Raw genomic sequence first — 27,070 nt, forward strand, 5'->3', positions numbered from 1 at the left:
CCCTCTAAGCTAAAAGTCTCCGTCTGTTTATTTTTGAACCTACCCACATTCAAAGTTGTGATTCCTTCCTACAAACCCAAAGTTCTACGTCATTTGTCTTCAAAGTCCCCCACTTCTAAACTTTTAGTACGATTTTTCATCTATAAATCCTAAGTTTTACCCTCATTTATTTGTAAACCCACCCACTTTAACAAACGTCTTAGATCCGAAATACAACGTGGTATTATCTTTTCCTTTTTCACATCAATATCAAGGCATTGCTAATAGTAGTGAGGTTTTAGCCTATAAACCAAAATCTTAGGACGATTTATTCTAAACCCACTCACTTTACCAAAGGTATTTCCTTCTATAAACAAAACAAAAAAAATACTCTCATCGAATTAATTTGAACTAATTTGCATTTATCAGTTTGATATACATGGTGAGCTGCTATATTCTAATGCTGCTTTTATTATATTTTAATGTTGTTTGCTATATAAATGTCTTAAATAATTTCAAATCCATTATCTATTTCAACAATTTCGTATATAGTGTAAGTTGCTATATTTTATTGCAACTTGCTATATTGTTTGGTCTGAGTGGTCAATTTCAGTTTTGAACCAAAATGTTTTTTTTTTCACATTTCCACACTAATACCATAGCAACGCGCGGGAATTTTGCTCGTTACTCCTACTTTATTCAAGGTAAAATTCTCTCTCTACCAAGGCATAGAGTTTCCTCTTAGATATTGTAGAACCTTTGTTTTCTATAAAGGAACAGCCCATATGTGGGTAAGAGGTTGTTTTTGGTTGTTATTACGGTATGAATTATTATCAGAATGAGAGAATCAAATGGAAATTACATCTTTCATAGCCCAAATGAGTAGGCAGTTGAAGACAAATATGCAATGCCCGTAGTAATTTAGATGGATTGGTACAAATATGTTGGAAAGCTATGGTGACCGCAAACTTAAAAACTAGAGTATTTGCCAAATGAAAATGTAATTCTTGGAAAGTTAGAAACAGCTATGGCTCATGAATGGACATGTAGATACATATTACATACCCATGCTTTCTAGTGTTGTTATCCGGTTGATGCAATCCTGCAAAAGCATCAAGTATTGAGAATCACAATTAATAACAAGCAGCATATATTAGTAAAACAGGATATTATGATTATAAAGAAAAGCAAAATGGATGAAAATTTTGACATACAAGGACTCCAGGCTTTTAAAACAACTAGAAAGGTACATGAATGATTTTTGTCCCTTTCAACCCAATGGATTTTAAGTATGCATACATCAAATTTCACAATTTTCATGGTTTACAATCTATGATTTTATCTATGATTTTTTTTAACCTTTATTTTCTTCCAAACTAAAGGCGATGAAGTATATATCCTTCAAACTTCATAATTTTCATGGGTTATAACCCATGATCCCCCCCCCCCCCCCATTCTAACAAATAACAATTAATTATGAGTAAATCAAATTTCGCGATTTTTATGGCCTATAACTCATGATTATAATCAATTTCCATTTGTTTTTACAAAATGTTTATAAGTATGCATACATCAAATTTCACGATTTTCATATTCTATAACCTATAACCCATAAATTCTTCCCATTTTTTTCTTTCGAACAAATGACAATGAAGTATGCATACTTCAAATTTTACAATTTTTACCGTAGTTTATAACCCATGGTTTTTTTTCAATTCTCGTTCATTTCTACCAAATGGCAATTAATTATGAGTACCTCAAATTTCGCGATTTTTATGGGCTATAACAATGATTTTATCCATTTTTGTTCATCGGAACCAAATGGATATTCGGTATGTTTACTTCAAAATTCACAATTTTCAATATTTACAATCCATGATTTTTTTCCATTTCCGTTCTTTTCAACACTATAGCAATTAAGTATGCGTATTTTAAATTCTACAATGTTATGCGTTTATAACCCACAATTTTTGTCCATTTTTATTCATTTCTACCCAATGACAATTAATTATAATTACATCGAAACTCACAATTTTTAAGAGCTATAACCGGTGACTTTTGTCCATTTTACATCGTTTCAATCTAATGACAATAAAGATACTTCAATATTTCACAATATCCATAAGCTATAGTCCACGATTTTTGCTCATTTTTGTTCGTTTGATCCAATGATAATTATGTATGCGTACTTAAAAATTAATGATTTTCATGGACTATAAGCTATGATTTTTATCTATTTTCTTTTGCTTCAATTAAATGAAAATTAAGTAGCGTACTTCAAAATTTACGATTTTCATGGTCTATATCCACTATTTCCTAATTTTCAACGTTTATAATTTGTGAATACTTTCAGTTTTGTTCTTTTCAACCCAATGACAAATAAATATATCTACTTCAAAATCCATGATTTTCATAGGCTATAACCAACGAATTGTTTACCAGTTTTGTTCGTTTCTACCCAATAGCAATTAACTATGAGTACGTCAAAATTCATGGTTTTCATTGGCTTATAACCCACGTTTTTTCACATTTTTGTTCGTTTCGATCTCATGACAACTGAGTATGCATAATTAACTATTTAACAATTTTTTATGAACTACAATCTATGATTTTTGTCCACTTTTGTTCCTTTCAACCCAAAACCAGTTAACTATACATACTTAAAAATTCACATTTTTTATGGCCTATAACACAAATTTTGTTCATTTTTGTTTGTTTCTACCCAATAGAAATTGAGTATGCGTATTTTAAAAATGCAAATTCATGGGCTTTAACCCAAAATTTTGTCCATTTTAATTCGTTTCAACCAAATGAATGTTTAGTATATGTAATTCAAAATTCGCAATTCAATATTTATAATCAACGTTTTGTTTAATTTTTGTTCTTTCTAACCCTATGACGATAAGTATGCTTACTTCAAAATTAATAAAATTAATGGGATATAATCCACGATTTTTGTCCATTTTGTATGTTTCTACTCAATGGCAATTAATATAAAACCTCAAAATTCACGATATTCATGGGCTATGATCCATGATTTCAGTCGATTTTTGTTCGTTTCGATCACGACAATGAAATCCTCCAATATTTCACGATTTTCATAAACTGCAACCCACGATTTTTGTCCAATTTGTTCGTTTTAATCCAATATTAGTTATGTATGCATACTAAAAATTCACAATTTTCATGCACTATAACCATGATTTTTTCCCAGTTTCGTTCTTTTTTATTGAATAGAAAATTGAGTATGGCTACATCAAAATTAACAATTTTCATGGTCTATAATCCATGATTTATCCCATTTTTGTTTGGTTTGACCTCTGGTGGGTCTAGGCGGTTTTTGTATTTTTTATTTTTAATTACAATAATTGATAGTAAATGCTAATGTTATAGAAAGCTTAGGTGACGGACCGTCGCCTAGAGGGATTTCTTTCTTCGTTTAAGTGGTGGTGGTGGATGTTTTGCTAAAGGTCGGAAGAGGTAAAAGAGGTTCATAGTTGAAGCCTAGAGGAGTTTAGAGGAGGTAAGAGGATGTGGAGGCTGCAATGAAGGAAATCACGATCAAGGCCTAAGGGTTGCAATCCACATAAGTAGTCCACAGTTCCCTAGGTGCTCCCGAAATCTAAGTGGGCGGCCTAGGTACCGCCTAGGCACTAGGCAAGCGGCCTAGGTACCGTCTAGGCTTAGGTGTACGCCTAGGCGGGGTAGCAAAAAATTTTTTAAACCCTTGCTCATGATATATGCATACTTTAGAAGTTGTGATAACCCACGATCTTTGTTAATTTTAGTTCGTTTTTACCAAATGGCAATTAATAATTAGTACTTCAAACTTCCCGAGTTTCATAGGTTATAGCTCATGATTTTGTCTAATTTTGTTTGTTTCTACCCATGTCCATTTTTCTTCTTATCGATCTCATAACAATTTAGTATGCGAACTTAAAAACTTTCACGATTTTCGGAAGCTATAACTTATATTTTTTGTTTATTTCTTACAAATGTCAATTAATTATGAGTACCTAACAGCTCAAGAATTTCATGGGCTATATATAACAACTCAAGAATTTCATGGGTTATATAACACATGATTTTTATCCATTTTGAATCGTTTTGATCTCATTAAAATGAAGTGTAATTTTTCGATTTGCATGGACTATAACCCACAATTTTTGTCCATTTTTATTTGTTTCTGCCCAACGAAAATTAATTATGAGCACCTCACACTCAAGATGTTCATGAATTATAATTGGGTCTATTGTGAAGGCAAACCCGACCCAGTTCGGACTAATTATCGATTTCAAACCCGTTTGGGTTTATAATTCAAATTACAGACCTATTTGACCCGGTTAGGATCCAATATTAGATTTCAGACCCGTTTGGGTTTATAATTCAAATTACAGACCTATTTGACCCGGTTAGGATCCAATATCAGATTTCAGACCCGTTTAGACCTTTTTGCTCACTAAAATTAGTTTTGCAGATTTCTATGCTGTCAAATTAAAACCGTTTGGCCCGCTTTGACACTAAACAATTACGCTAATTATTTATTGTTTGATCTCTTGATGCTTATTGGATCACCTGATGCTACGTTTGATCACCTAGTGATATTTAATAGAGTTGATTGTGCATGAAGACGACTTTCGTCAATAAAAATGATTCATAAATGTGTTATCATTGAATGGCTATACCCTCGACATCGATATCCGATGTGAGGAGTTTCTCTTGATTATTACTATTATTATAATAGCATTGACTAGACGATGCACCCATCTTGATTGGACATGTTTTAGGTCAAGGTTATTTTTCATAAATTTTACGAAAACGGGTCCACGATAACTCTGTGGTTAGTGAACAATATTTCATGCACAACCACTTAAAATAAATGAATAAATGTGAGGTTTATAAAGGGGAATTGGACGAAAAATATAGCGTGTATAAACGGGCTCATGCGCATTCTTGATATCCAGATTTATATATATATAAGAGCTAAGGGCCAATCCTGAATTGAAACCATGTTCCCGGGATAGTTTACGGGAACCCAACTTATATACATAAAATATTCTTCTCTAATTCAAATAACATCTAAAATAATAATAATGTGCTTGTGTGTCTTGTGGTAGACCTTCTTTAATATCTACAATTAGCATTTTCTTTTATCACCTTTGATTGAGTTTTTATCTTTTCTTTATACCTGCTACATACACTGTCCTATGACAATTATGAATACCTTAACACTCGAGATTTTCATCGGCTATAACCTGCATTTTTTATTCATTTTTTATCGTTTCTACCCTACGACAATTAATCATGAATACCTCAAAATTCAAGATTTTCATGATTTAGAACATATGGTTTCTGTTCATTTCCATTCATTCGGTCTTACGAAAATAAAATATGCATATACTTAAAAATTTTGCAAGTTTCATGAGCAATAACCACAATTTTTATCAAGTTTCGATTGTTTCTCGTCAATGACAATTAGTTGAGTACCTCAAAACTCAAGATTTCCATAGGCTATAACCCACGATTTTTGTCCATTTTAATTCATTTTGATCTCGATAGAATGAAGTGTATACATACAAATTTTGTGATTTTCATGGTTTATAAACCACAATTTAGCTTTTTCGTTCATTTCTATCCTATGTCAATTAATTATGGATTATGACCCACAATTTTTGTACTATTTCGATTTATTTTACCCGAAGCCAAATTATGATGAGTATCATAAAACTTGCAATTTTTATGGGCCAGAATTCATTATTTCTGTTCATTCTTTTTCAATCTCATTACAACTAAATATGCATACTTAAAAATTGTGATTTTCATGAGGTATAACTCATAATTTATGTCTATTTTCTTTAGTTTCTTCCTAATGGCGATTAATTATAAGAACTCCAAACTCAAGATTTTCATCAGCTATAGCTTAAGAGTTTTGTCCATTTTCGTTTATTTCTACCCAATGACAATCAATCATGAGTACCTCAAAACTCAAGATTTTCATGGGTTATACACCAAAAAATTTTGTTCAATTTCGTTCATTTGGGTGTCATGAAAATGAAGTATGTATACTTCAAATTTTCATAATTTTCACTAACTATAACATAATTTTTTTTTCTATTTTCCTTTATTTCTAGGCAATGACAATTAATTACGAGTACTTTAACAGTCAAGATTTTCATGGGCTATAACTTAATATTTTTCCCTATTTTTGTGCATTTCGATCTCATTTATAAGAAGTGTGTATACTTACAACTTTTGCAAATTCTATGGTACATACTCAACGATTTTTGTCCAATTTTGTTCCTTTCTATCCAATGGTAATTAATTAGTACCTCAAAACTCTTCATTTTTATGAATATAATTCATGATCTCAGTCCATCTTTGTTCGTTTAGATCTTATTATAATTAAGTATACATACTTATAAAATTTCGCGATTTTTGTGAGCTATAACCCCTTGCTTTTCATCTTTTTTTTTCTAACCAATGGTAAGTAATTATGAGTATCTCAAAACTCAAGATATTCATGGGCTATAACATACATTTTTTTGTTTCAATTTTCGTCCGTTTTCATTTGTTTCTAACCAACGGTAATTAATTATGAGCATCTCAAAACTCATAGATATTCATGGACTATAACGTACGTTTTTTTGTTTATTTTTGTTCACTTTTACTATATGTTAATTACTTATGAGAACCTCAAAACTCAAGATTTTCATGAGCTATAACCCACGATTTTTGTCTATTTTCATTTGTTTCCAACCAACTACGCTTAATTATGAGTTACATCAAAACTCAATATTTTCATCCACTAGAACCAACGGTAACCCAAAAAATTTGTTAATTTTCATTTGCATCAACTTAATGACCATCAAGAATGAGCTTTTTTTAATTCATTTTCATTACTTTGAATCCAATGGCAATTAATTATGTATACCGTAAAATTTATAATTTTCATGGGATATATATATATATATATATATATATATATATGAAAAATATGGGTATGCTTGGTACCAAGCACAAATTTTGTGCTTGGTAGTGATGTGTCATCATTCCCATCCACTCATTCCAATTTCCAACGACTCCCCCAACCCTATGTGAATGTAGGGCTCCAATTTTAATGAGTGAAGGGGAATATGTCACCTCACTACCAAGCACAAAACTGTGTGCTTGGTACCAAGCATACCCATCTCTCTCTCTCTCTCTCTCTCTCTCTCTCTCTAATATATATATATATATATATATATATATATATATATATAATATATATAATATGAGCAAAACTTCTGTCAACTTAAGTGGACGTCCACTAAGTTTCTTATCCATTGATGATTACTTGATTGAGCTACATTGTGGATGATCTGTTCCGTTCAAACTTGATCTACATATTCTAAAACCCCAAACACCAAATTTGGTGTGAACTCGTTTGTGGTGTTGACGCCTCCGTCGAGGCCATGTAAAAAGTTCTATTCACTCGAAACCGTTAAAATTGATACGAGTGGATGAAGGGTCAAACTACGACGGGTTCACCCCAAATTTGGTGTGTTGGGGTTTTAGAATATGTAGATCAAGTTGAAACGGAACGGAATCATCCACAATGTAGCTCAATCAGTGATCATCAATGGATAAGAAACTTAGTGGACGTCCACTTTAAGTTGACAGAAGTTTTGCTCTATATATATATATATTATATATATATATATATATATATATAATATATATATATATATATATATATACAGTATACATTATAGTATATATATATATATATATATATATATACTATATATATATAGCCCATGGTTTTTGTCCATCCTTTGCTTGTTGGTTTTCCAAATGATAATTAAGTATTCAGGTAATGGAGTATACCTGAGTTCGCAACTTGAATTCTGCAGCAAGGTCTTCCAGTGGAACACACTTTTGTTTCTGCAATAATTAGCATCAGCATTTAGAAAGAGAGCCGTGTTTATGTAAAAGCATTAGCACGTAGCTCTTTTGCCCTACCCTTATATTATCTTCATTTAAAAGCATTAGCACCTAGGATATAATGGCTGGTCATTTGAAAATGAAAGTAAACATTCAACAGTGTAGAAGAAACAAATAATTGATGTTGCTCACTACTCCATAAGAAGTTTGTGAAACCATTAAAAAATATTTACCCAAATGAAAGTTTATGACAGGCATAAGGCTTGTAAACATCAGCTGTAATAGGTGAAGTTGCAGATTCTTGGTATCCTCCTAAACTGTCACCAAGAAGAATAAGTAATGTTTTGACTGTAGTATTTACTATATTCTGCACCATCCATAATTAAGGTGGCATACACAACAATAGTTAAAGTTATAGGCATCTTTTTGAGCTGTGAGATAGTTAGGCTCTGATTAAACTGTCAGACTAAAACAATCAACTTAATTTTTTTAATAAAAATGGTGACAACCGAGAATGTCTTGGAAAAAATCATGGATTCAGAATCCATCTCAAACAACATTCATCTTTATGTGTCCTTGCTTCAATGAGGAAAAATGCAAGTGTTAATTTTGAAGTAAAGAGGAGTACTAGGATAGTCTGCTATAAATAATAATAAGGGTCTATTTTCATCAACCTATGGTAAAAGTAAAACTGGTCGCCAATGCAACCTATTCAACAAAGAGAATAAGGAACCAAAACTCATCAGATATATGTCTAAACCTATAGAAAATTATGCTATTTTCTAGACTTGCCCAATCTATTCTCCCGGACATGGTGTTATAGGTGAAACAAGTAGGTTTGTAACATTAACTAGAGAAAAGAAGGAAAACTTACACAATTCAATAATGTTGCAATTCAGATGTACGAATTTATTTCTGCTGTTGATGCTGTTGTTATCTATGTGTTTGCTTCTTTTTATCTTCCTCTTCTTCCCTCATATATTTTATTTCCCCTGTTGTTCTTTCTTTCTTTCTTTCTTTCTTCTTCTCTATTCTGCTCATTTTCCTTTGACCCTTCCCTTTCTTTTTATTTCTCAAATTTTTCAATGACTTAGTTTTTATCTTGCTTCATAAGAATTTCAAGTAGTGCCAGCATTATTCCCACAAGGCTCCTGGCGAAAAACATGTCCAAAACATAAGAAAGATCTAATATAGAACCTTAAAACGCATTCTTCATTAAGAAGCATACTTATTTTCTCTCTAATTTTTGGTATTTCACAATAACATCAGCAGAATGACGATGCTAATTACAACTAAAGACAAAATAAGAAAAAGAAAAGAAAAGATACAGTGTAACTCTCTCTCTCAAATCTACCATCCCCACACTCAACTCAGGAAAATAGAGGTGAACAAATACCATTAAAAATAACATAAAAGCAATTATCCACCTATCATCCAAAAAGAGGGTAGGTAACAAAGTAGCTTTCTCTCTGTCCTGGTTGTTTTATTATTACATTAACATGCACATCTCTCTACTGGATTTCCAAAATTTTCTGCACAAAGTAAAAGCGCTCGAAGAAAGTACAAGAAAAGGAGAAAGGGAACTGAGAGGGAGAAATTTTCAACAATATGTTCTTTCTAATGTCTTTCAAAAAAAAGTTGTTAAAAGTCTACGTAAACATTACCACTAGAAGCCATAAGGAGGATTGCATTCTATCCAAACGTGACAAAAAAATGTCTTTAAATTTGTTACAAACATGCAATATCTGTATTCTTAGACTAACAACGATTAAACTTAATAATATGCTGGGAGAATGAAAATATCCTGGGAGAATGAAAATATTAAACCATAACGAGAGCTAAATAATATGCTGAAACAAAATGAAAAAAGTTTACCTTAATGTATTCCACAAAACTAAAGAGTAATCCTTGACCCTCATCTTGCATGTCACTTTCAGTTGTACCTTCCGCGTCGATTGAAAATTCACCTTTCCACTTCTCAAACTCCAAAGCAGCAGCTTCCTCCTCCTTGGCCTTCCGTGCCAAAGCCTCTTCTTCCTACAGAAAATTAAAAGCTTTTTAGTAACAGAAATCAGACTAGTGTAATTTCCGTCTGTGTAAGCTATACAGCCACCAACCATTAATCGCTCTTGTGCTTCACGTTCCTCATCCTTCTTCCTCCTCATATCTGCATAGCGATCTTGCTTTGTCTTCCTTGATTCCCGTGCAGCTTCCTCAGCCTACATTTTAGTTTTGTTGTCATATGACACTAATATTGACTAAAATATTGGAAGAAGTGCAGAAAAGAAAACACCTTACCTGTCTTTGTGCTTCGCGTTCCTGTTTTTTCCTTTCCTTTTTACTAGAAGCTTTAGCAACATAATAATCATCCTCAGGAACCTCTTCATCACTCTCCAGCTCTGCTTTCACATCAAAATATAACAGAATGTTACTGGAGCTTGACATTCGACTAGAAAAGAAAGTCAGTGGCAGAGATGTGTATTAAATGTCTCCCTCATCAGATGTATTTCCAAGATATGATGCAAGTCCAAAATGTAGTCATACTATGCACAATGTAAAAATATCTTTAGTTTGTTATCAATCAAATAGTACAGGTATTGGTAGGTTTATCGCTCACATAAATGCAATATTGACAAACATATTTGACAAATTTATTAAGTAAACTAACAGTTGTGAGCACTTGCCACTGCACTACTCTATCAATTACCTACCATTGCTTGATAAAACTAAAGGGATAGTAAGAACTAAGGAATTAAATGATTTTGAAAAACGTCCCTCATATACTGTAAACAAAAGTATAAATGGTTATGCATGTGAAAATCACACCGAACTCAGTTTACTGAGGTTTCGTAGAAATAGAACATGCAAGATCCTGCATAGTGCTAAAAAATAGTCAGCTTGCGTGCAAGCATAAACTGATTGAAAACCTTGTGTGCTAGTTGACGCAGTTGATGTACTTGCTGCAGCAGGTCTCCTACGCATACGACGGCCTCCAGTAGGATGGACTACTCTCTCAGCCTGCAAACGAGAATCTTGTATCAAAAAGCCAAAAGAATTACAAAAAATATGTATTAACAAAACTGGTTTCCTTCTAAGCATCAAAATTCAAGCAAACCCCATGGTTTTACAGTGTCTTGTGCGGTATCTACTGAAACTAGCATTTCGAGTTTCCTCACTACACCCATCTTCATTTAAAAAAAAAACATAATATTGAGTCATTTGCTTATGTTCAATGTCGCTAGTCTATAAAGGAATTGTTCTCAACACGATATCAAAGCATCACGTTTCAAGGCAACTGGATTCAAGCCTCATCATTGACAAAATTAAAAATACCATTTAGTTTCCTCCATTAATTCTGCCTTTCCAAGTGAATCTTCGACAGAGTTATTTCGCATAATGCGGGTGGTAACAACCATGGAAATCTCAATATTTGCACGAAGCCTCAAATTTTTATTAAGTTCTCAAAACACGATTTTGGTTAACAGCCCGTACATCACCATCTTCCATATCGTCAGGAAAACTGTAATTTAAGAATCTTCGGCAGAATTATTTCAGCCATTGAAAAAGACAAAAGACAAAAGGTTGCACTCCCGATTCAATCTGCTCAAACTATGAGTTACTTGATCCACTAAAAGGGCAAAAGGTTCAATAAAAAACGCTCCTTTTCATCGGTAACTGATGAAAGGAACCCTAATTAATCCGAAAAAAGGGGGAAATTTCGGGGGTCGAGTTACCTGCTGGGTTTGGGGCTCATCTTGATGCTCGTGCTCAGATTGAGAGCTCCGTCGACGCTTCCACAAGAGAAGAGGAACGAGAGCGAGAACGAGGAGCATGCACAAAACCCCAGCCAATATTTCCTCCATTTTGTTTTTCCCCTCGAAATTCCCAAATCTCAGCGATTCTTTGCAGGAGGGAGGGGAGAGGGAGAGAGAGCGACGAACGGTTTTGCTAATGCGGGTCACACCCGTACCCGAAACCGGAAATGAGTAAGGGGTAATTGCATATTATCCCCTTAATTCATTTTTAATTGCAAAACCGCCCCCAAATTTCAGTGTTTGCCAAAACCTCCCCAATTTATCTATTTCATTGCCAAAACATCTCTGGTTAACAATGAGGGTGATGTTCAGTCAAATGTAACGGAAATGAATGCCTCATTAAACACTAACATTTAAAGTTCCACTTCGTGGTTTAGGACAAATTTTGAAAACAGACTCATTTACAAAAATAATTACAAATTTCGATCTATTTGCAACTTATTTGTCAAAATTGACCCAGTTACAGCCAGATGGCTGAATTTGGGTCGGTTTTGACAAAAAAATCGATGAAACTTTATGGAACTTGAACTCCTGTGAAGTTTAGCAGACGGCTAATTAAGCTGTGTAACTTTATGGGACTTCAAGTCCCGTGAAGTTTCAAACTTTTTTTTGTCAAAGCTGACCTAGTTTTAGCTAGATGACTGAAACTGAGTCAGTTTTGACAAATAAGTTAAAAAGATGTCGAAATTTGCAATTATTTTTGTAAATGGGTTGGTTTTTTAAATTTGTCCTCCTGGTTTATAGTGTTTATACTCGCAACCCAATAAACCCTTCTTCAACGGTAAAATGCCAAAGCCAAACCATAGATGTTCCAGCTATGAATTTCCCCTCCTAAAGCTTATATAATCCTCTCAATTCTTCATTATACTCTATTCCCAAGGGCATTGGAGTGATTTCACATGTTGGGTTAACTCTTTGACCCAATTGCAATTGCAAATTTTAACAAAAAATCTAACAGAAAGATGTTTTTGCAATGAAATTGATGATTTAGACAAGGGTTTGGCAAATACTGAGATTTTGGGGAGGTGTTGGCAATTAAAGATGATATGAGGGGATGATATGCAATTACCTCAATGAGAAAATGTAGGGATTTTTACATATTCATCCTATCCTTTACCATATTTCAGAAACTATCCTACGTATCTTATGCAGACCCATTAATTACTCTACAAATGTTCAGTGAATATAATTATTTTAATTATTATTACATGGAAAAAAAACAAAAAAGCAGTATTATCAAGCAAATAAGTTGACGTATAGGTAGATATAAGATCATGGAATCCAATTAGAGTGAAAATAATTTTCAGAGTTTCCACAATAAATATGCTTAAATTATTAAGCAATAATGGTGGGGTGATAATTGGATAACAAAAACATAACAACAGTACGTATGCCATATGTATTCTCATGAAACCATATAGAAATGAAATTCAATGACACCAGCTCACGTAGTTTACGTGCTACTAGACATATGTTGCTGCATTATTCAGGATTTGCAATCAGTTAGAGCTAGAACTTGTTTTACTGCAACAATTAGAACACGAAAACATGATTATTCACAAGAAAGACATATTGCATTTATATATGATACCCTGTGAAGTTTCTACAATCATTCAGCTAATTATGCACAAAGCCAGCAATTATCTCCTTAAAAAGTTTTATCAGCTCATATTTTCATCCCTCAATTGTTTCTTTCGATATCCACATATATATAGCTAATCGAACACAATTGTTCATCTGTCTTGAGAGAGAAAAAAGTATCAAAATGTTGTTCAAACTTATCGTTGGACTTATTGGCCTTCTGATGCATTTTGCAAATGCTGAGGTCTCTAAAGATGGTATGAGATTTTTATCTATAGTTTCTTTTCAGAATATATACAAACTGTACATTTTATTTTGTTTTATTTCTGATTTAAATGAAAAATTGCAGGAAAATGTGATATTTTTAGTGGAAAGTGGATCCGAGATTCTTCACCGCCACGTTACACCAACGCAAGCTGTGAATTCATGTCTCCTCCAAGAAATTGTATCAAGAACGGACGGCCTGATACAGGATATTTATTCTGGAAATGGAAACCATATGATTGTGATTTGAGGCCGCTTGAACCGAAGAAATTTCTGAATTCCATGAGAAATAAGTCTTTTGCTATGATTGGGGACTCACTCCTACTAAACCAAATGCAGTCACTGCTTTGCCTTCTCTCTCAGGTGCGTTATAAGAATTATACTTGCATATCGACTCCCTGTACTTCTATTTTGTACATAGACCCTGAGTGAATTTTTTTTGTCTCTTCTACAATGCATATGAATCTCAGGGGGGAAAATCTATCGATACGTATCATAGTAAAGGGTATCAGCTAAGAAGATGGTACTTTAGCTCCTACAACTTCACTCTTTCGACGTATTGGGCGCCATTTCTTCTCCAAGCTTATTTTAGGTCACACAAAATGCTTGTCCTTCACTTAGACAAGCTCGATACCAGATGGACTACAGATTATCACAGGCACGATTACATTCTAATAGCTCTTGGCCCATGGTTCAGTAAACCAATGATCATAATGGAAAACAATACTATTGTCGGTTGTCATTCTTGCCATGGAAAGCTAAAAGAGCTTGGCACAGTTTACCCTTATCGAAGAGCATTACAAATGGCTTTCAATTTCATTACAGAATCTAATCATAAACCTGTAGTTTTTGTCAGAACATGGTCACCTAGGCATTTTGAACATGGAGAGTGGTTCAATGGAGGGATATGTAACAGGACTGAACCATATAACAAAGGGGAATATAATGGTCCAAAAATAGAACAGACTTACTATGACATCAATATTAAAGAGTTTAATGAGGCAGTTGATGTTGGATATCGAAAAGGGATAAAGATTAAACTCGTTGACGTATTTCATCTTTCGATGTTGAGGCCAGATGGGCATCCGGGTCCTTACATGAAGTTTCATCCATTTGATCATAGAGATAAGAATGCTGGAGTTCAGAATGATTGTACTCATTGGTGTTTGCCTGGGCCTATTGATGCATGGAATGATTTGCTCATGGAGATGTTGATTAATGAAGAGGATATAATCCTGAAGGATGATTCTAGAACTATTGATAGTTGAAAGGGAAGTTGGCATGCCTCTGATTGCAAGTCTTCTAATGAAATAATTGCACGTATGGGCTATCTGACATTTCTCAGTACTTCTGCAGATTATGTTAATCTGATCTCTGTAGCTGTTACATCATAAAAGAATCTTCACAATTTACACTAAAAATGAGCTGATGGCCCTGTTGCATAAAAGTCTCATGCTCTGTTCTCATTGCACGAGGTTCTTCCACTCGGTTAGAACATGTCAATTGCCAAACTATATCTAATATGAATAAAGGCGGCAAAATTACATTTTAAATCTGATGACTGGGGAAGCGTTTTTTGATTCAAAACCAGGCAATGTGTCATTCAGTTTGTATCACATTATCATTTCGTGTGATTCTCCTTGACAGAGTTGTGACACTCAAGCTCAAGTAAATGTAAAGCAGCACTCACAAACTTAAAGTCACGAAATTTGGAGTTAAATAATCTCAATTGTGTTTTGAATTACAGAAGCCTGTGATATCTACATAAATAAACCCTTCCAAGTCATCAACTTGACAGCTTCCACAATCCATCACTGTTGGACATGAATGCCAAAACCAATCACCAAATACATTCGACATTTGTTCACAAAGTCTTCTTGCTCACACTTAAAAGCATTAGGGATTTTATGGTATTGAATCTATTCGCACCAACCGTCGAAAAAGATACGGGACTAGTAGTTTCGTATGTTTTAATCACGGATTAGTGAACTCAAAAAATTTCACAATATATTGAGATGAACTCAGAAAACATACGGGACTACTACGTATGTTTTCTGAGTCACTAATCCGTGATTAAGTTGGCTCTAAACATACGGGACTAGTAGTCTCGTATGTTTTCTGAGTCTTGTTTTTTAAAATCGATCTTTTTTTTCAAAAGAGGTCTATTTTGCTAATTATTTAGCAAAACGGTCTATTTTGCTAAATAATTAGCAAAAACGGACTATTTTGCAAATTTTCCCTATATAAATTTAGGTGTTATATTTCTTTATTCATGCTGTAATTTGAAGTTTTATTTGTGAGTGAAGTATCGTAAACAGGCGTATGAGTTGCGAGGCTGTATGGCTGTAATTTTGTGATGGACAGATGAAGTATTCCCTCCTCCCATTCTCCTTCGAAACTCTCCCTCTCCCCACAAAACGTCCTCAAAACCCTGCAAAGCTGCTCATATCCCTCAACTCCCAACTCTCAAGCCTCACTAACTCCCACCAGCACTCTCGAGCTCTCCTCCTCTCCACCCAAATCCACTCCTCCCCCTTCATCTCCCCCGACCACTTCACTCTCTCCAGCGCCTTCAAATCCTGTGCCCACCTCCGTGCCCACATTCTTGGTTCCCAGCTCCACTCCCTCGCGGTTCGAACAGGCCTTGTATCCTTCTCTCACGTCGCAAACTCTCTCCTCTCCTTCTACTCAAAAACCCATGCGCCTGATGTCGCTCGAAAGCTCTTTGATTCGATAGCATACCCTGATGGTTACTCTTACACCACTATGCTCTCGGCGTATGCCAAGAGCGGTCAGTTTGAGAGAGCTCTTCAACTGTTTGATGAAATGCCTGAAACAAGCACACCGGTTTGGAATGCGATGATAACAGGGTACATTGATCATGGGTATCGAGGTTGTGCTTTTGGGTTTTTTGTTAGAATGAATCGCTTGGGAATTGGGTTCGATCGATATACTTTTGCTAGTGTCTTGAGCATTTGTGATTCGGTGGAGTTTGTGGGTTTCGGGCGCCAGGTTCATTCATTGGTGATAAGAAGCGGGTCTGTAGAGTTAAGTGTTACGGTGGTCAATGCATTGGTGACGATGTATCTTGATTGTGAAGCTGTTGAGGAAGGGGTTAGTGTGTTTCGAGAAGCAAAGATACGTGATGTGATAACTTATAATGGTATGATTGCGGGATTTGTGAGATGGGAAAGAGAAGAGGATGCTCTCTTGGTGTTTAAGGAGTTGATAGGAGAAGCTTGTTTAATACCCACAGAGCTAACCTATGTGAGCATTATGACTGCTTGTGCGTCTAAGGAAATCAGTGAGCAAGTCCATGGTCAAGTAATTAAGGTGGGTCTGGAAGATTCACTATTGGTGTGCAATTCTGCAGTGGCTATGTATTCAGATTCTGCAAATTTGATCAGCGCTAGACGAGTATTTGATATGATTTACGATAAGGATGTTGTATCTTGGAATTCTATGGTATCAGGGTACAGTCAACAAAATTTGCATGAGTCCGCAATCAAACTATATTGCGAAATGTTGAACGAAGGGACTGAACCAGATGAATTCACTTATGGGAGCCTAATAGCGTGTTTACCAGCTGCAAAGCACGCAGAAATGGTCCATGCCATAGTTGTACAAAATGGGTTGATCGCATTCATTGAAGTTTGTAATTCTCTTATATCGACATATGCTAAGTGTGAAGATATGGGGAGTACGCAGCGGATTTTCATTGAGACGTCTTTCAAGAATCTTATCTCTTGGAACTCAATTATTTCCGGATATATGCTGAATGGATTGCCTATGGCAGGCTTGCAGTCTTTTTCTAACCTTCTGAATTCAGGAAATAAGCCAAATTCCTACACACTGAGCACTGTTCTAAGCACTTGTGCAACTATCTCAACTCTGAGATTTGGCGAACAGATACATAGTTATATTCTTAAATCTGGTTCTGATTGTGAAATAGCCTTGGGAAATTCTCTCATTACAATGTATGCAAAATGTGGAGACTTGGATTCATCTTCCAAAGTTTTCAGAGGAATGAGCCAAAGAGATCTGGTTTCTTGGAATGCGATAATTTCTGCCTATTCACAGAATGGCGATGGGCACGAAGTAGTCCATTACTTCAGAGTGCTGCAAAAAGAAGAGATTTTGCTTGACCATGCCACCTTCACCACTGTTCTCTCTGCCTGTAGCCATGCTGGTTTGGTTGAAGAGGGCCATTTAATTTTCTCGTCCATGATCAAAGACTATGACATAGAACCGCAACTGGATCATTATTCATGTATGATTGATCTTTTGAGTCGCGCTGGACATTTAAACGAGGCTGAAAGTTTGATTGGTAGCATGCCATATGGGGCAAATTCTCATATTTGGTGGGCAGTGCTGAGCGCTTGTAGCACTTATGGTAATGCGAGGCTGGGGAGAACGGCAGCTGGATTTCTTTTGGAGATGGAACCAGAGAATACAGCAGTTTATGTTCTTTTATCAAACATAAATGCAGCTCAGGGAAATTGGGAAGAAGCAAGTAGCATAAGAGAACAAATGAGAAATAAAGGTGTTGTGAAAAAGCCTGGATACAGTTGGATTTGAATCAGAGAATAATTTCACTGTAAGTTTAGTAAGAAGCACGCCCTGTAGCTGTTTAAATTGATTGATAACTTATGCTGTTACCTTGTAACTCCAGTATGATGTTATCTCTTCTATTCTTCGAGTATATACTATTAACTTCTTCTTCTTCTTTTTCCTTAATTGCGATGGTAGTTAGTGTTAGGAAAGGCAGCTATGAGCAATTAAAGAAAATATAACTTCTTATACTCGGATGAAATTATTAAATTTACCAGATAATTTCTCTACGATTAGGAAGTATCTGAAAGAGTCTAGAGCGTGTGACCTGATGCAATGATCATGTAATGTTGGAGAAAGAGCGGAATAGCGGGGAAAACGCCTATAACAACCTAAGACGGTAAGCAACAAGTTCGTACATTTATAAAGTTTGACGCAGCTACATGTTCTGTCTCATTTGTTTAGTGATTCTGGGTACTAACATGCTGCTTCATTTAGCAACTAGCAGAGAGCAATCATACAGCCAATTCTGATGGGGCAGCTTGCAAATTGATCCGAGTTAAGTGAGCAGTTGATTGAATAGACACCCAGGTAATATTAATTTAGTTTGATTTTAATTCTGCAAGGAGTTCTATATGTATCAAGGTTTAACAATTAAGTTACCAAGATTTTTGTGTACTTGTTCCGAAACCTAGCCTTCTGATGTTCTTCTTTTTTTATGAAAACCAACAAGGAACAATTGCTTTATCTCTTATTAATACTACATATTTGTTGTTCCAAGAAAAGAGATGTTTTTCAATATACCAACAACAATCAGGTTGAAAAACAAGTAACCTTTCTTTCTTTAACCTTTTAATTAATTCATAAGCGAACACTTCCTCCAAGGTTAATTAATCTATCAAAATGGGTTTTCTTTCAACCCCTTAAAGGCTAATGGTACAAAGTTGCAGACTTCCATAGTTTCCAAGTTAATATCCTTCCTTCGGCTTTGATCCAATAGAATGACGCTTTTACTCAACTACAGGTTTTTTTTTTGTTAGATAAATAACTTTTACCCTCTTCGTCTCTTTAAAGCGTCGGCGAAATAGCCTACCAGCCCACCATGTTTGAAGCTAAGAATAGCAAAAAACAATGACAGCACAGCATATAGAAACAGCTTTTAGTTTACTCTTTTGAGAGAATGGCATTTCTTGAGCTACTCAAATTCACCTATCATGTTGTTCCTCACCAACTTGAGTTTACCTAGGATAAGGGCCCGTTTGGTTGCTGAAGAGGGCTTTTTTAGGGGCGTTTTTGCAAGAAAACCTGCCAAAACTGATAGTTTTTGTCAGTTTTGGCAGGCTTTCTGCCCATTTCAACGCCTCTTTAACGCAATCAAACGCACCCTAACCCACAGTGAAAAAGCACTTCACAAAGTCCAAAGCCAAACTTGTATGAGGCCCAACGAGAATTCATCATTATTTAACAGCCAATCATGCTCACCTCTCTTCCTCTTTTATTGATTCCTTGTGCATTATACAAACAACATCATGTGTCCCACTTTGCAAGTTGCAACCGTCTGCTTACGACTCTGTTCCTCCGATGACAGCCCAAAGCAGCCTGGACTCCCCCATCCTGTCACCAATACATCATGTGATTCTCAGTGTAGCCATAATTTAGATCAGCCTCATTGTCTTAATTCAAATTTGACTGTAGAGCGGCTTAGTTGTGATTCTTCTCCACAGTTAATGTCAGTAGTTGTGGGCATAGCCTGCGGTTTCTAGGTATGATAACAGCAAGCTGCATTTTAATAATTGCTGAAGAATCTTTTTTTGTTAGTCTCTTGTTGATGTTGTTTGTTTTCTTTTCTCTTTTTGCGTCTGCATACTTTTGTATCTTTTGGGATGTTTCATTAAACTCTTTATTAATGGAACGATGGGGCCGGGGTGTGTGTTCGCCACTGACTTTTCTCGACGATGATAATAATAATAATCATTATTGTTACTGCTGAAGAATCAGTTTTTAGATCTACAAATTGTGTTATTTTCTCTCTGGCCATCACGTGGATTAGCTGTCAGATGTGTATTGGACTTCTGGACTGAACCAGATCTACAGTGTGAAACGTTGCATTATTTATGATGGCTCAGACAGAATGAGTGAGCAGTTTCAAAGCTCGGAGGCCATTCATAAAAAAAAAAAAAAACTCAAATCTTTGAACTCGGAAGTCTAAACAGGCTCCTGGCCCCCTCGATGTCCTCCATCAATATGAGGTTATGGCTCTCTTCATGGCTGTTATTGATGTTCTTTGGAGGATCACTGATCACCTCCAATGCAGCACCAAGCTCTTTCTCCTTCGAGGATAACTTCGACATAATGTGGGCAGAAGACCACTTCAAAACTTCTGATGATGGTCAAGTCTGGCACCTCTCTCTCGACAAAGAAACGGGTACACGTCGAAATTTCTTCAGAAAACATGGATATCTCATGATCTCATTGTATCGTTTCAATAAAACTCAACTCTAATCACCTGTTCCATTGTAGGATGTGGTTTCCAAACAAAACAGCGGTATAGATTCGGGTGGTTCAGCATGAAGCTGAAGCTCGTCAGTGGCGACTCTGCAGGTGTTGTCACGGCTTATTACGTAAGTGGTCAATACTAATTAATCCAAAATGGTATTTGTCGGGCGAGAAACACAATAGAAGTAAGAATTGTGTGATCCTAACGTATGTCTACGAATGGATCCGATGAATTCAGATGTGCTCGGACTTGGATGCTGCACCGAAGAGAGACGAGCTCGACTTTGAGTTCTTGGGCAACAGGACAGGGGAGCCATACACAATCCAGACAAATGTTTATAAGAGTGGTGTCGGTAATAGAGAGATGAGGCACATGCTTTGGTTTGATCCAACTTCAGACTTTCATACTTATTCCCTCCTCTGGAATAGCCACCAAATAGTGTGAGTACAATCCTTTCCCAGTTTTTGAAGTTGCTTTTTATATCCAGATGAAATAGAAATAGGGCTAATTAATCGCACATAGACACCCTGTAGTATCTCTGCTTTGAACTTACTACCCTTGCTTCTTCGTTTTGGCATTATATATATAGACCCCTTCGGTGAATTTTTTTGACTCAATATGTGCCCAAAATTTTCACTCGGTAAAAAAGTCAAAACAATAATAAAGAAGAAGAAGAAGAAGGAGGAAAAAAACCAGAGGTCTATCTTCTAAAATATAACTACAGGGGTAATAAGCATGTAGGAATTAGGAGGTTGGATGAAATAAATTGGCATTATCAAATAATACGCGAGCTAGAAAAGGTGGGTAGCTATTTATTATTGGTCTGTGGGTGTCACGTGACTAACACGGCACACTGCGTGGTACAACCTCTAACAGTTAATGTGATACAAAACATTAAATAAAAAGTAGAGTCCCAAAGAAGGAAACCCACCGAAAGGGAAACTATACGGTGGGTGTTGTCTCTGCGGAGTTGCCTGTCCTCCAATGCAAATTGAGGGGTTTGAAAATGGGTGCATTGATTCAAGCATTAGTCCCCGCCTACTTGTGAATGATATATATGGCTTTAGGGTCTGTTTGGTTGATGTTTTTTGGCCTCGGGTGTTGGGCAGAAAGTCTGCCAAAACTGCTCTTTTGTCAGGTTTTCTGTCCAACACCCGAGACCAAAAACATCAACCAAACGGACCCTAAGGGAAATGCAGAGAAATTCAATGAGGTGATTATTTAGGCTATGCAATAACATGTAATGGTGAACTTAAATTTACTAGATTTCATATAAATAAAGATGGGGGAATGCCAATGGGTATGGGTTACCCATATCCCAATTATCACTGGTTTTTAATAATCAAACTCATTAGATACCATTAACGTTAACCATCATGGTTATTGTGAAAATTGACTTAACAGGAGGTGAGTGGAGTCTACGGATAGAAAATGACTCAAAAATTTTACCAACAGTTATTCTTTTACCAATGCAAACTCGTAACAAGTTGATCGCAAATTTTACCGCAGGTTTTTCGTAGACAGAGTCCCGATCAGAATATACAAAAACAACGGCAGACCAAACGACTTCTTCCCCGACGAAAAACCCATGTACGTGTTCTCTAGCCACTAGAGGAGGTCTCGAGAAGACAGACTGGAAGAAAGCTCCCTTTGTCTCCAGCTACAAAGATTTCAATGCCGATGCTTGCCAGTGGAAAGATCCTTACCCTGCTTGTGTTTCTACTACAACCGAGAACTGGTGGGATCAGTATGATGCTTGGAATCTTTCAGATTCTCAGGAGGAGGATTTTAGCTGGGTTGAGAGGAATTTGGTCATTTACGATTATTGCAAGGATACTGAGAGGTTTCCTACTTTGCCCGAGGAATGTGCGCTTAGAGCGTAGATTTTCGTCGTAGATGTTGAGATGGGGATGGAGAGAGAAGGAGAAACGTTTTGTAAAAAAATTCGGCTGTCATGTATTGTTCCGTAAAATTCTTGATTATTTGTTTATGGCATTGAGTTTTTGTCTCCGATTTTTTTGTCAGGCTTTATGTTGATTCGACAGAAAGGTTTTGAGTCCATTTTACCAGTTCATCTAGAGCTTCGAAGATCGAAGAGACCGTGGAGAGCTAACACTTCTTTTGCGAAGCGAAGAAGACTAGATTCGGGTTTTCCTGAAGAACTCTTTGATTTCCCCAAAACTGTAAGAAGGAATACGAAAACCTCAGAGCTGTGACGAGAAGTACCCGACCCAGTAGAACAAATTAGCACGCAGAGGGCGATAAATTGAGAGCAAGGGCAGGGGAAGCTTGTCCTGTATGATGCAACACTTTCTCCAAGTTCAATGGTAAAATACACATTGCAATATTTTGTTCTTCCCGATCCTTAAATTACTTATTTAAAATGGACACTGACTAGTATTCTTATTCTCCCTAGCTATACAGTTTTTCTCTCTTCCCGCGGATAAAACCAGCCAATATACAAACAGCCAACATACCAACGCACCGAAGCTCAATACAGCCATCTCCCCCAGCGTTTTCTTCCTTCTGAAGAAAAACATCACATCGCAAACTACCACACCAAGAGTTACAAGCATCAACAATCGTAGCAGAGACCTGTCAACTGCCACCACAGATTCTAAGGCACTAATGGAACTTTTCAACATAAACATGCTCAGGAAATCACAACCCAGAATGAAAGACAAGTTTTCATTTATAATAGAGTGCCAGCCAAGTCTAAAGACACGAGCCATATATGCTCCAATACAACCACACAAGGTACAAGTTCAAGCATGAAATAGTAAAGCAACTATAAAAAAAAGCTAAGTAGATAAAACGCAGTCTTCAAGTACTAATCAATCGATGAGAGAGGCTTCTCAAAAACCATGGATTTTGATGTGCTCCTTCTTCACAATGCCCGCCTGCACAACAAATGGAACCAAAGTTTCAGCACCCAATGGGAACCAAAAGCATCAGGAGCCAAACAGCTCAACGTGGAAAACTAGGTACCTGAACAAGGAAAGTAGAAACATTCTTCCTCTGATCACCCTGGAGTTGAATAACCTGAAGGACATAACAAAGGTTAATGAACAAAACATATACACAAAACATACAATAACAGACAACACGCATTTTAAAAACAAAACTGAAAACAAAATTTCAGCACAATATGACGACCCCAATCCAAGAAATTAACTGGACTACGATACACCATCAAATCTATTCCGATGTTAGATGTACCAGTGTGAAGGACATTTTGTACTCCGCTCTCCCTTAACACAGAATAATTTCCTAAGCCACAAAGGCAAAAACGATTGCTACAAATAAGGTTTTAGATGGTTTTTATAGCTTAAAGCATACCTGTCCAAGTTCTGGATCCTGGACTACAGTACCATTACAGCAGAACTCCTTCTTGAGATCCTTGAGGATCTTGCTGTAGCTAAAATCTTTCTTCAATCCTTGCACAGTAGTCAGACTCTTTCTGCCGTTGCGCTGCTGAATGCGCACATGCACATAATCCTTTTTTCCAGCACCAGAGTCTTCAGCATTTGCCTCAGCAAAAGGATCTTAAAAAATGAAGAAGTTCATTCAATATTCTAGATACATTCACAAGTCTAGCCAAAGAGCTAATACTATGCCAGTTTCTGTACATACCGAAAGCAGTGGGAATCTGAACGTCGAGATCAGACATGAACTCTTGAGTGTTGATGATGGAAACGACCTTTCGGCTAGCTTGATTTGTCCTTCGTAGTCTTTGTTATGCCCAAAGCTGATATAATGAAACAAAGGATGAGAAAAGGTACAACTCAAGGTTGACATCTTCCAAAGCATAGAAAAGACAGAGGAGAAAAGTTCAAAGACAACATATTTCAGAAGAACTTTCAGTCATCAACATCCAAATATAAATTTAATATAAATTGAGGAAGCATGATAAGGCATGCCGGAGGACTGCTCATCCATTATTAACAGATAAAAACTCAACTAGCTATCAAGTAAACCAGAAAAAAAAATCATGAGTACAAGAGGCAACATTCAATAGTAAGCACCTCAAATCATATCATAAATCACACAGATGGAAGAAAAGGACTAAGTTAAAAATGTCTCATGCATCACTAGCACTCAATATCTTGCGCATCATTTCATATCAATTTTCCACAGATAAAAGGACTTAGTTAAAAATGTCTCATGCATCACTAGCACTCAATATCTTACGCATCATTTCATATCAATTTTCCACAGATAACCATGAATCCAAATACTTGCACCAAAGGATAAATTAAGGGCAATTTATACTATCACAATAAGCTTTCAGTATTTTGCATTGAACCCCTACGAACTTTCAAAATTTAACTTCGCAAAAAAAAACCCAATATCTTTTGGCTAAATTATACTAAACACCCAATAACATTCAAAATGCCTTTTTATGTTGTTTTGTGGTTCTAATCTATGGGGGTTATCTCCAAAATGCGGAAAGCTAATTGGGGGTTTTCTGCAACACTGAAAAGTTATTGGGGGGTTTTAGTACAATTCTGAAAGTTCATAGGGTTTACTGCAAAACACTGGAAGTTCACAAGGGTTTGGTGTAATTTACCCTATAATTTTATGAGCAACTTTCCCCTAAAAGATTCGTCTTGCATCTAGTTATCCCGTCTCCTATGATTTAACCAACAAAATAAAGCTACTATATTCACAATGGGAAAAACTCAAATAGAAATTACTATTGCAAACATCTTGAGAGGATTATATATTATGGTCATATCATTATATAGTTAGTAAAACCAGCACCATGCCCTGCAAAAACAAAATTATAGATGAAAGTGCAATTTCCACACCAAAATTACCCGCTGCAATAAGATACTATCTATTCGCCAAGAGGATCTAGCTGAGTTAGTATGCTGCCTATTGAGTAATATTTACAACACCCGAGGATATGTGTCGGGGTTTGATTGATAATAAATTTTAGGGTGTGGAAGTTCAATACACATGGTCCGAAGGAACGTGTGCAAGTTCCCTCGCCTATCCAAAAAAAATAGATATGATCTATTTTCTACGCCCAACCAATTTCCCCAAATTAGATAATAAATTTCTTTCAATTTTATTACAGATGAAAAGAGGGCAATAATCTTAACCTCAAACGATTCCCCAGATGTCGAGGAGCAGCACCTAATCCGCGTAACTCGGACTAAACCAAAATATCTGACCAGATCTACTAAAACCCCCCTTAAATATCATAAAAAGAACAGATTTTTCTACCATAAATAACCCAGATCCACAAATAGATCAACCACGAAAACAAAAAGATCGTAGCTTTATATTAATTAGCTGAGAAATAAAACAGTCTTTTTTTACCTTTGAGAGCCTCGAGATCAGGAACCCTAGCGCGAGATTTCACTAGAAGGGGAAAGCTAATGAACTACCAAGGGATTTCTTTGCTGTGCATTTATAGAGAGAAGAGGGCGGTGACCTTATCCCACGCGGTATTCTGTTCCGCGGCTTCCCTTTTCTTTCGCTGCACGTCTCTCTTTTCCGAATCGGTTTCGAAGTATCCGACCCGGTTTTACGTCGGTAAGGGTTTGGTGAGAACAAATACTCAATTACTAGAAAAATACCCTCAATTTTCCTGACAAAGAGCAGTTTTTTGGTTAAAGTAACAAATTTATTTACGCTTGCTGTTAAATTTTAACTGAGCAGAGATTAATTGCATCTAAGAGCTAGGTAGATTTTAAACATAAGCGGAAAGCGACTGAACCTAATAAGAGTTTAAGATGCTGTATATTTATCTTAAATCTTTACGATCTAGAATTAGGGGCTGATTGGTTCGTTTTTTAACTAGGTGGAAAAGTTTTACACCACCTTCACATCAGTTTTTTTGTGGTCACGTAGAATATAAGCTTTCCGTCGATTTTTTTTTTCTCATCTTTGGTTCGCTAGGGTTGAAGAAGGAAAACTCGATGAAAATCGTCGTCACATCAGATTTTTTTCTCTTCCCCAATTCCTTCCTCAACCTCATGAAATCGACGAAAACTGCAGCCACATCAGTTTTTTGTCATATAAACAAAAGTTTTTCCTTTTTTTCCATGCGAACCAAACACAAGAAAAATAAATACATTGGTTTCCTATCATTTTTTTTTTGTGTGAATCAAAGCAAAACAATCTATTTCTTAGAAAAGTTTAAAAAACTCAAAACTTGTGTTTTTGTATATGAAAATGCATTTCTATATCTATGAAACGAACCAAACAGCCCCTTCCTTAATATTCATGAATTTCCAAAAAGTAAAATATTGTTAGGAAACTGTTAAATCATGTTAACGGGTTGCGTTACCGGGTTATCGGATTCCGTATCCGCTCCCGCTTAATATCTTTCCGGAGCGCTCTCTTGTCAGCGATTGACGCGTGACGGTGACATCAACGGCTGGGATTGCTCCATCGGGCGTTTTCGAGGATACGGAGGACGAGCACGTAGTGGCCCTCTCGACGGCGG

The 27,070-nt window shown here is 36.0% G+C and overlaps 4 protein-coding genes and 1 pseudogene across 8 annotated transcripts in view; 3 read left to right on the top strand and 2 right to left on the bottom strand.

Annotated features, from left to right (window-relative positions):
- LOC109849469 (DDRGK domain-containing protein 1) overlaps positions 1-11,826 on the bottom strand; it is a 12,926-nt gene extending 1,100 nt beyond the window's left edge. The window contains exons 1-7 of the mRNA XM_020419306.1: positions 11,637-11,826; positions 10,830-10,920; positions 10,201-10,301; positions 10,020-10,121; positions 9,778-9,939; positions 7,846-7,902; positions 1,045-1,081 (exon numbers count right to left, since the gene is read on the bottom strand). Of these exons, the coding sequence (XP_020274895.1) occupies positions 1,045-1,081; positions 7,846-7,902; positions 9,778-9,939; positions 10,020-10,121; positions 10,201-10,301; positions 10,830-10,920; positions 11,637-11,765 (679 nt within the window). The 5' untranslated portion in view covers positions 11,766-11,826. The remainder of the gene's footprint in view (positions 1-1,044; positions 1,082-7,845; positions 7,903-9,777; positions 9,940-10,019; positions 10,122-10,200; positions 10,302-10,829; positions 10,921-11,636) is intronic.
- Positions 13,397-15,429, top strand: LOC109848619 (protein trichome birefringence-like 26). The gene is made up of 3 exons (XM_020418225.1): positions 13,397-13,555; positions 13,648-13,925; positions 14,033-15,429. Exons 1-3 carry the CDS (start codon positions 13,483-13,485, stop codon positions 14,828-14,830), a joined length of 1,149 nt encoding a protein of 382 aa, XP_020273814.1. The 5' UTR covers positions 13,397-13,482; the 3' UTR covers positions 14,831-15,429.
- LOC109848618 (pentatricopeptide repeat-containing protein At3g49740) lies at positions 15,876-20,271 on the top strand. 5 transcript variants are annotated; one of them, XM_020418224.1, is made up of 4 exons: positions 15,876-18,159; positions 18,411-18,513; positions 18,612-18,704; positions 20,164-20,271. In XM_020418224.1, the coding sequence occupies exon 1, from the start codon at positions 15,927-15,929 to the stop codon at positions 18,138-18,140; it is 2,214 nt and encodes a 737-aa protein (XP_020273813.1). In that variant the 5' UTR covers positions 15,876-15,926; the 3' UTR covers positions 18,141-18,159; positions 18,411-18,513; positions 18,612-18,704; positions 20,164-20,271. The 5 variants fall into 5 exon arrangements, with proteins under 5 accessions (XP_020273813.1, XP_020273809.1, XP_020273808.1 ...); XM_020418220.1 differs by lacking the exon at positions 20,164-20,271 and having other exon boundaries at positions 18,392-18,513; positions 18,612-18,791; XM_020418219.1 differs by lacking the exon at positions 20,164-20,271 and having other exon boundaries at positions 18,612-18,791.
- On the top strand, positions 20,290-22,620 carry LOC109848620 (annotated as a pseudogene).
- Positions 23,280-26,041, bottom strand: LOC109848621 (protein translation factor SUI1 homolog). The gene is made up of 5 exons (XM_020418226.1): positions 25,939-26,041; positions 24,244-24,358; positions 23,950-24,155; positions 23,599-23,652; positions 23,280-23,510 (listed from the first exon to the last, which is right to left on the bottom strand). Exons 2-5 carry the CDS (start codon positions 24,278-24,280, stop codon positions 23,466-23,468), a joined length of 342 nt encoding a protein of 113 aa, XP_020273815.1. The 5' UTR covers positions 24,281-24,358; positions 25,939-26,041; the 3' UTR covers positions 23,280-23,465.

The sequence above is a fragment of the Asparagus officinalis genome, chromosome 7 (assembly GCF_001876935.1).
Source record: "Asparagus officinalis chromosome 7, Aspof.V1, whole genome shotgun sequence".
Taxonomy (NCBI): domain Eukaryota; kingdom Viridiplantae; phylum Streptophyta; class Magnoliopsida; order Asparagales; family Asparagaceae; genus Asparagus; species Asparagus officinalis.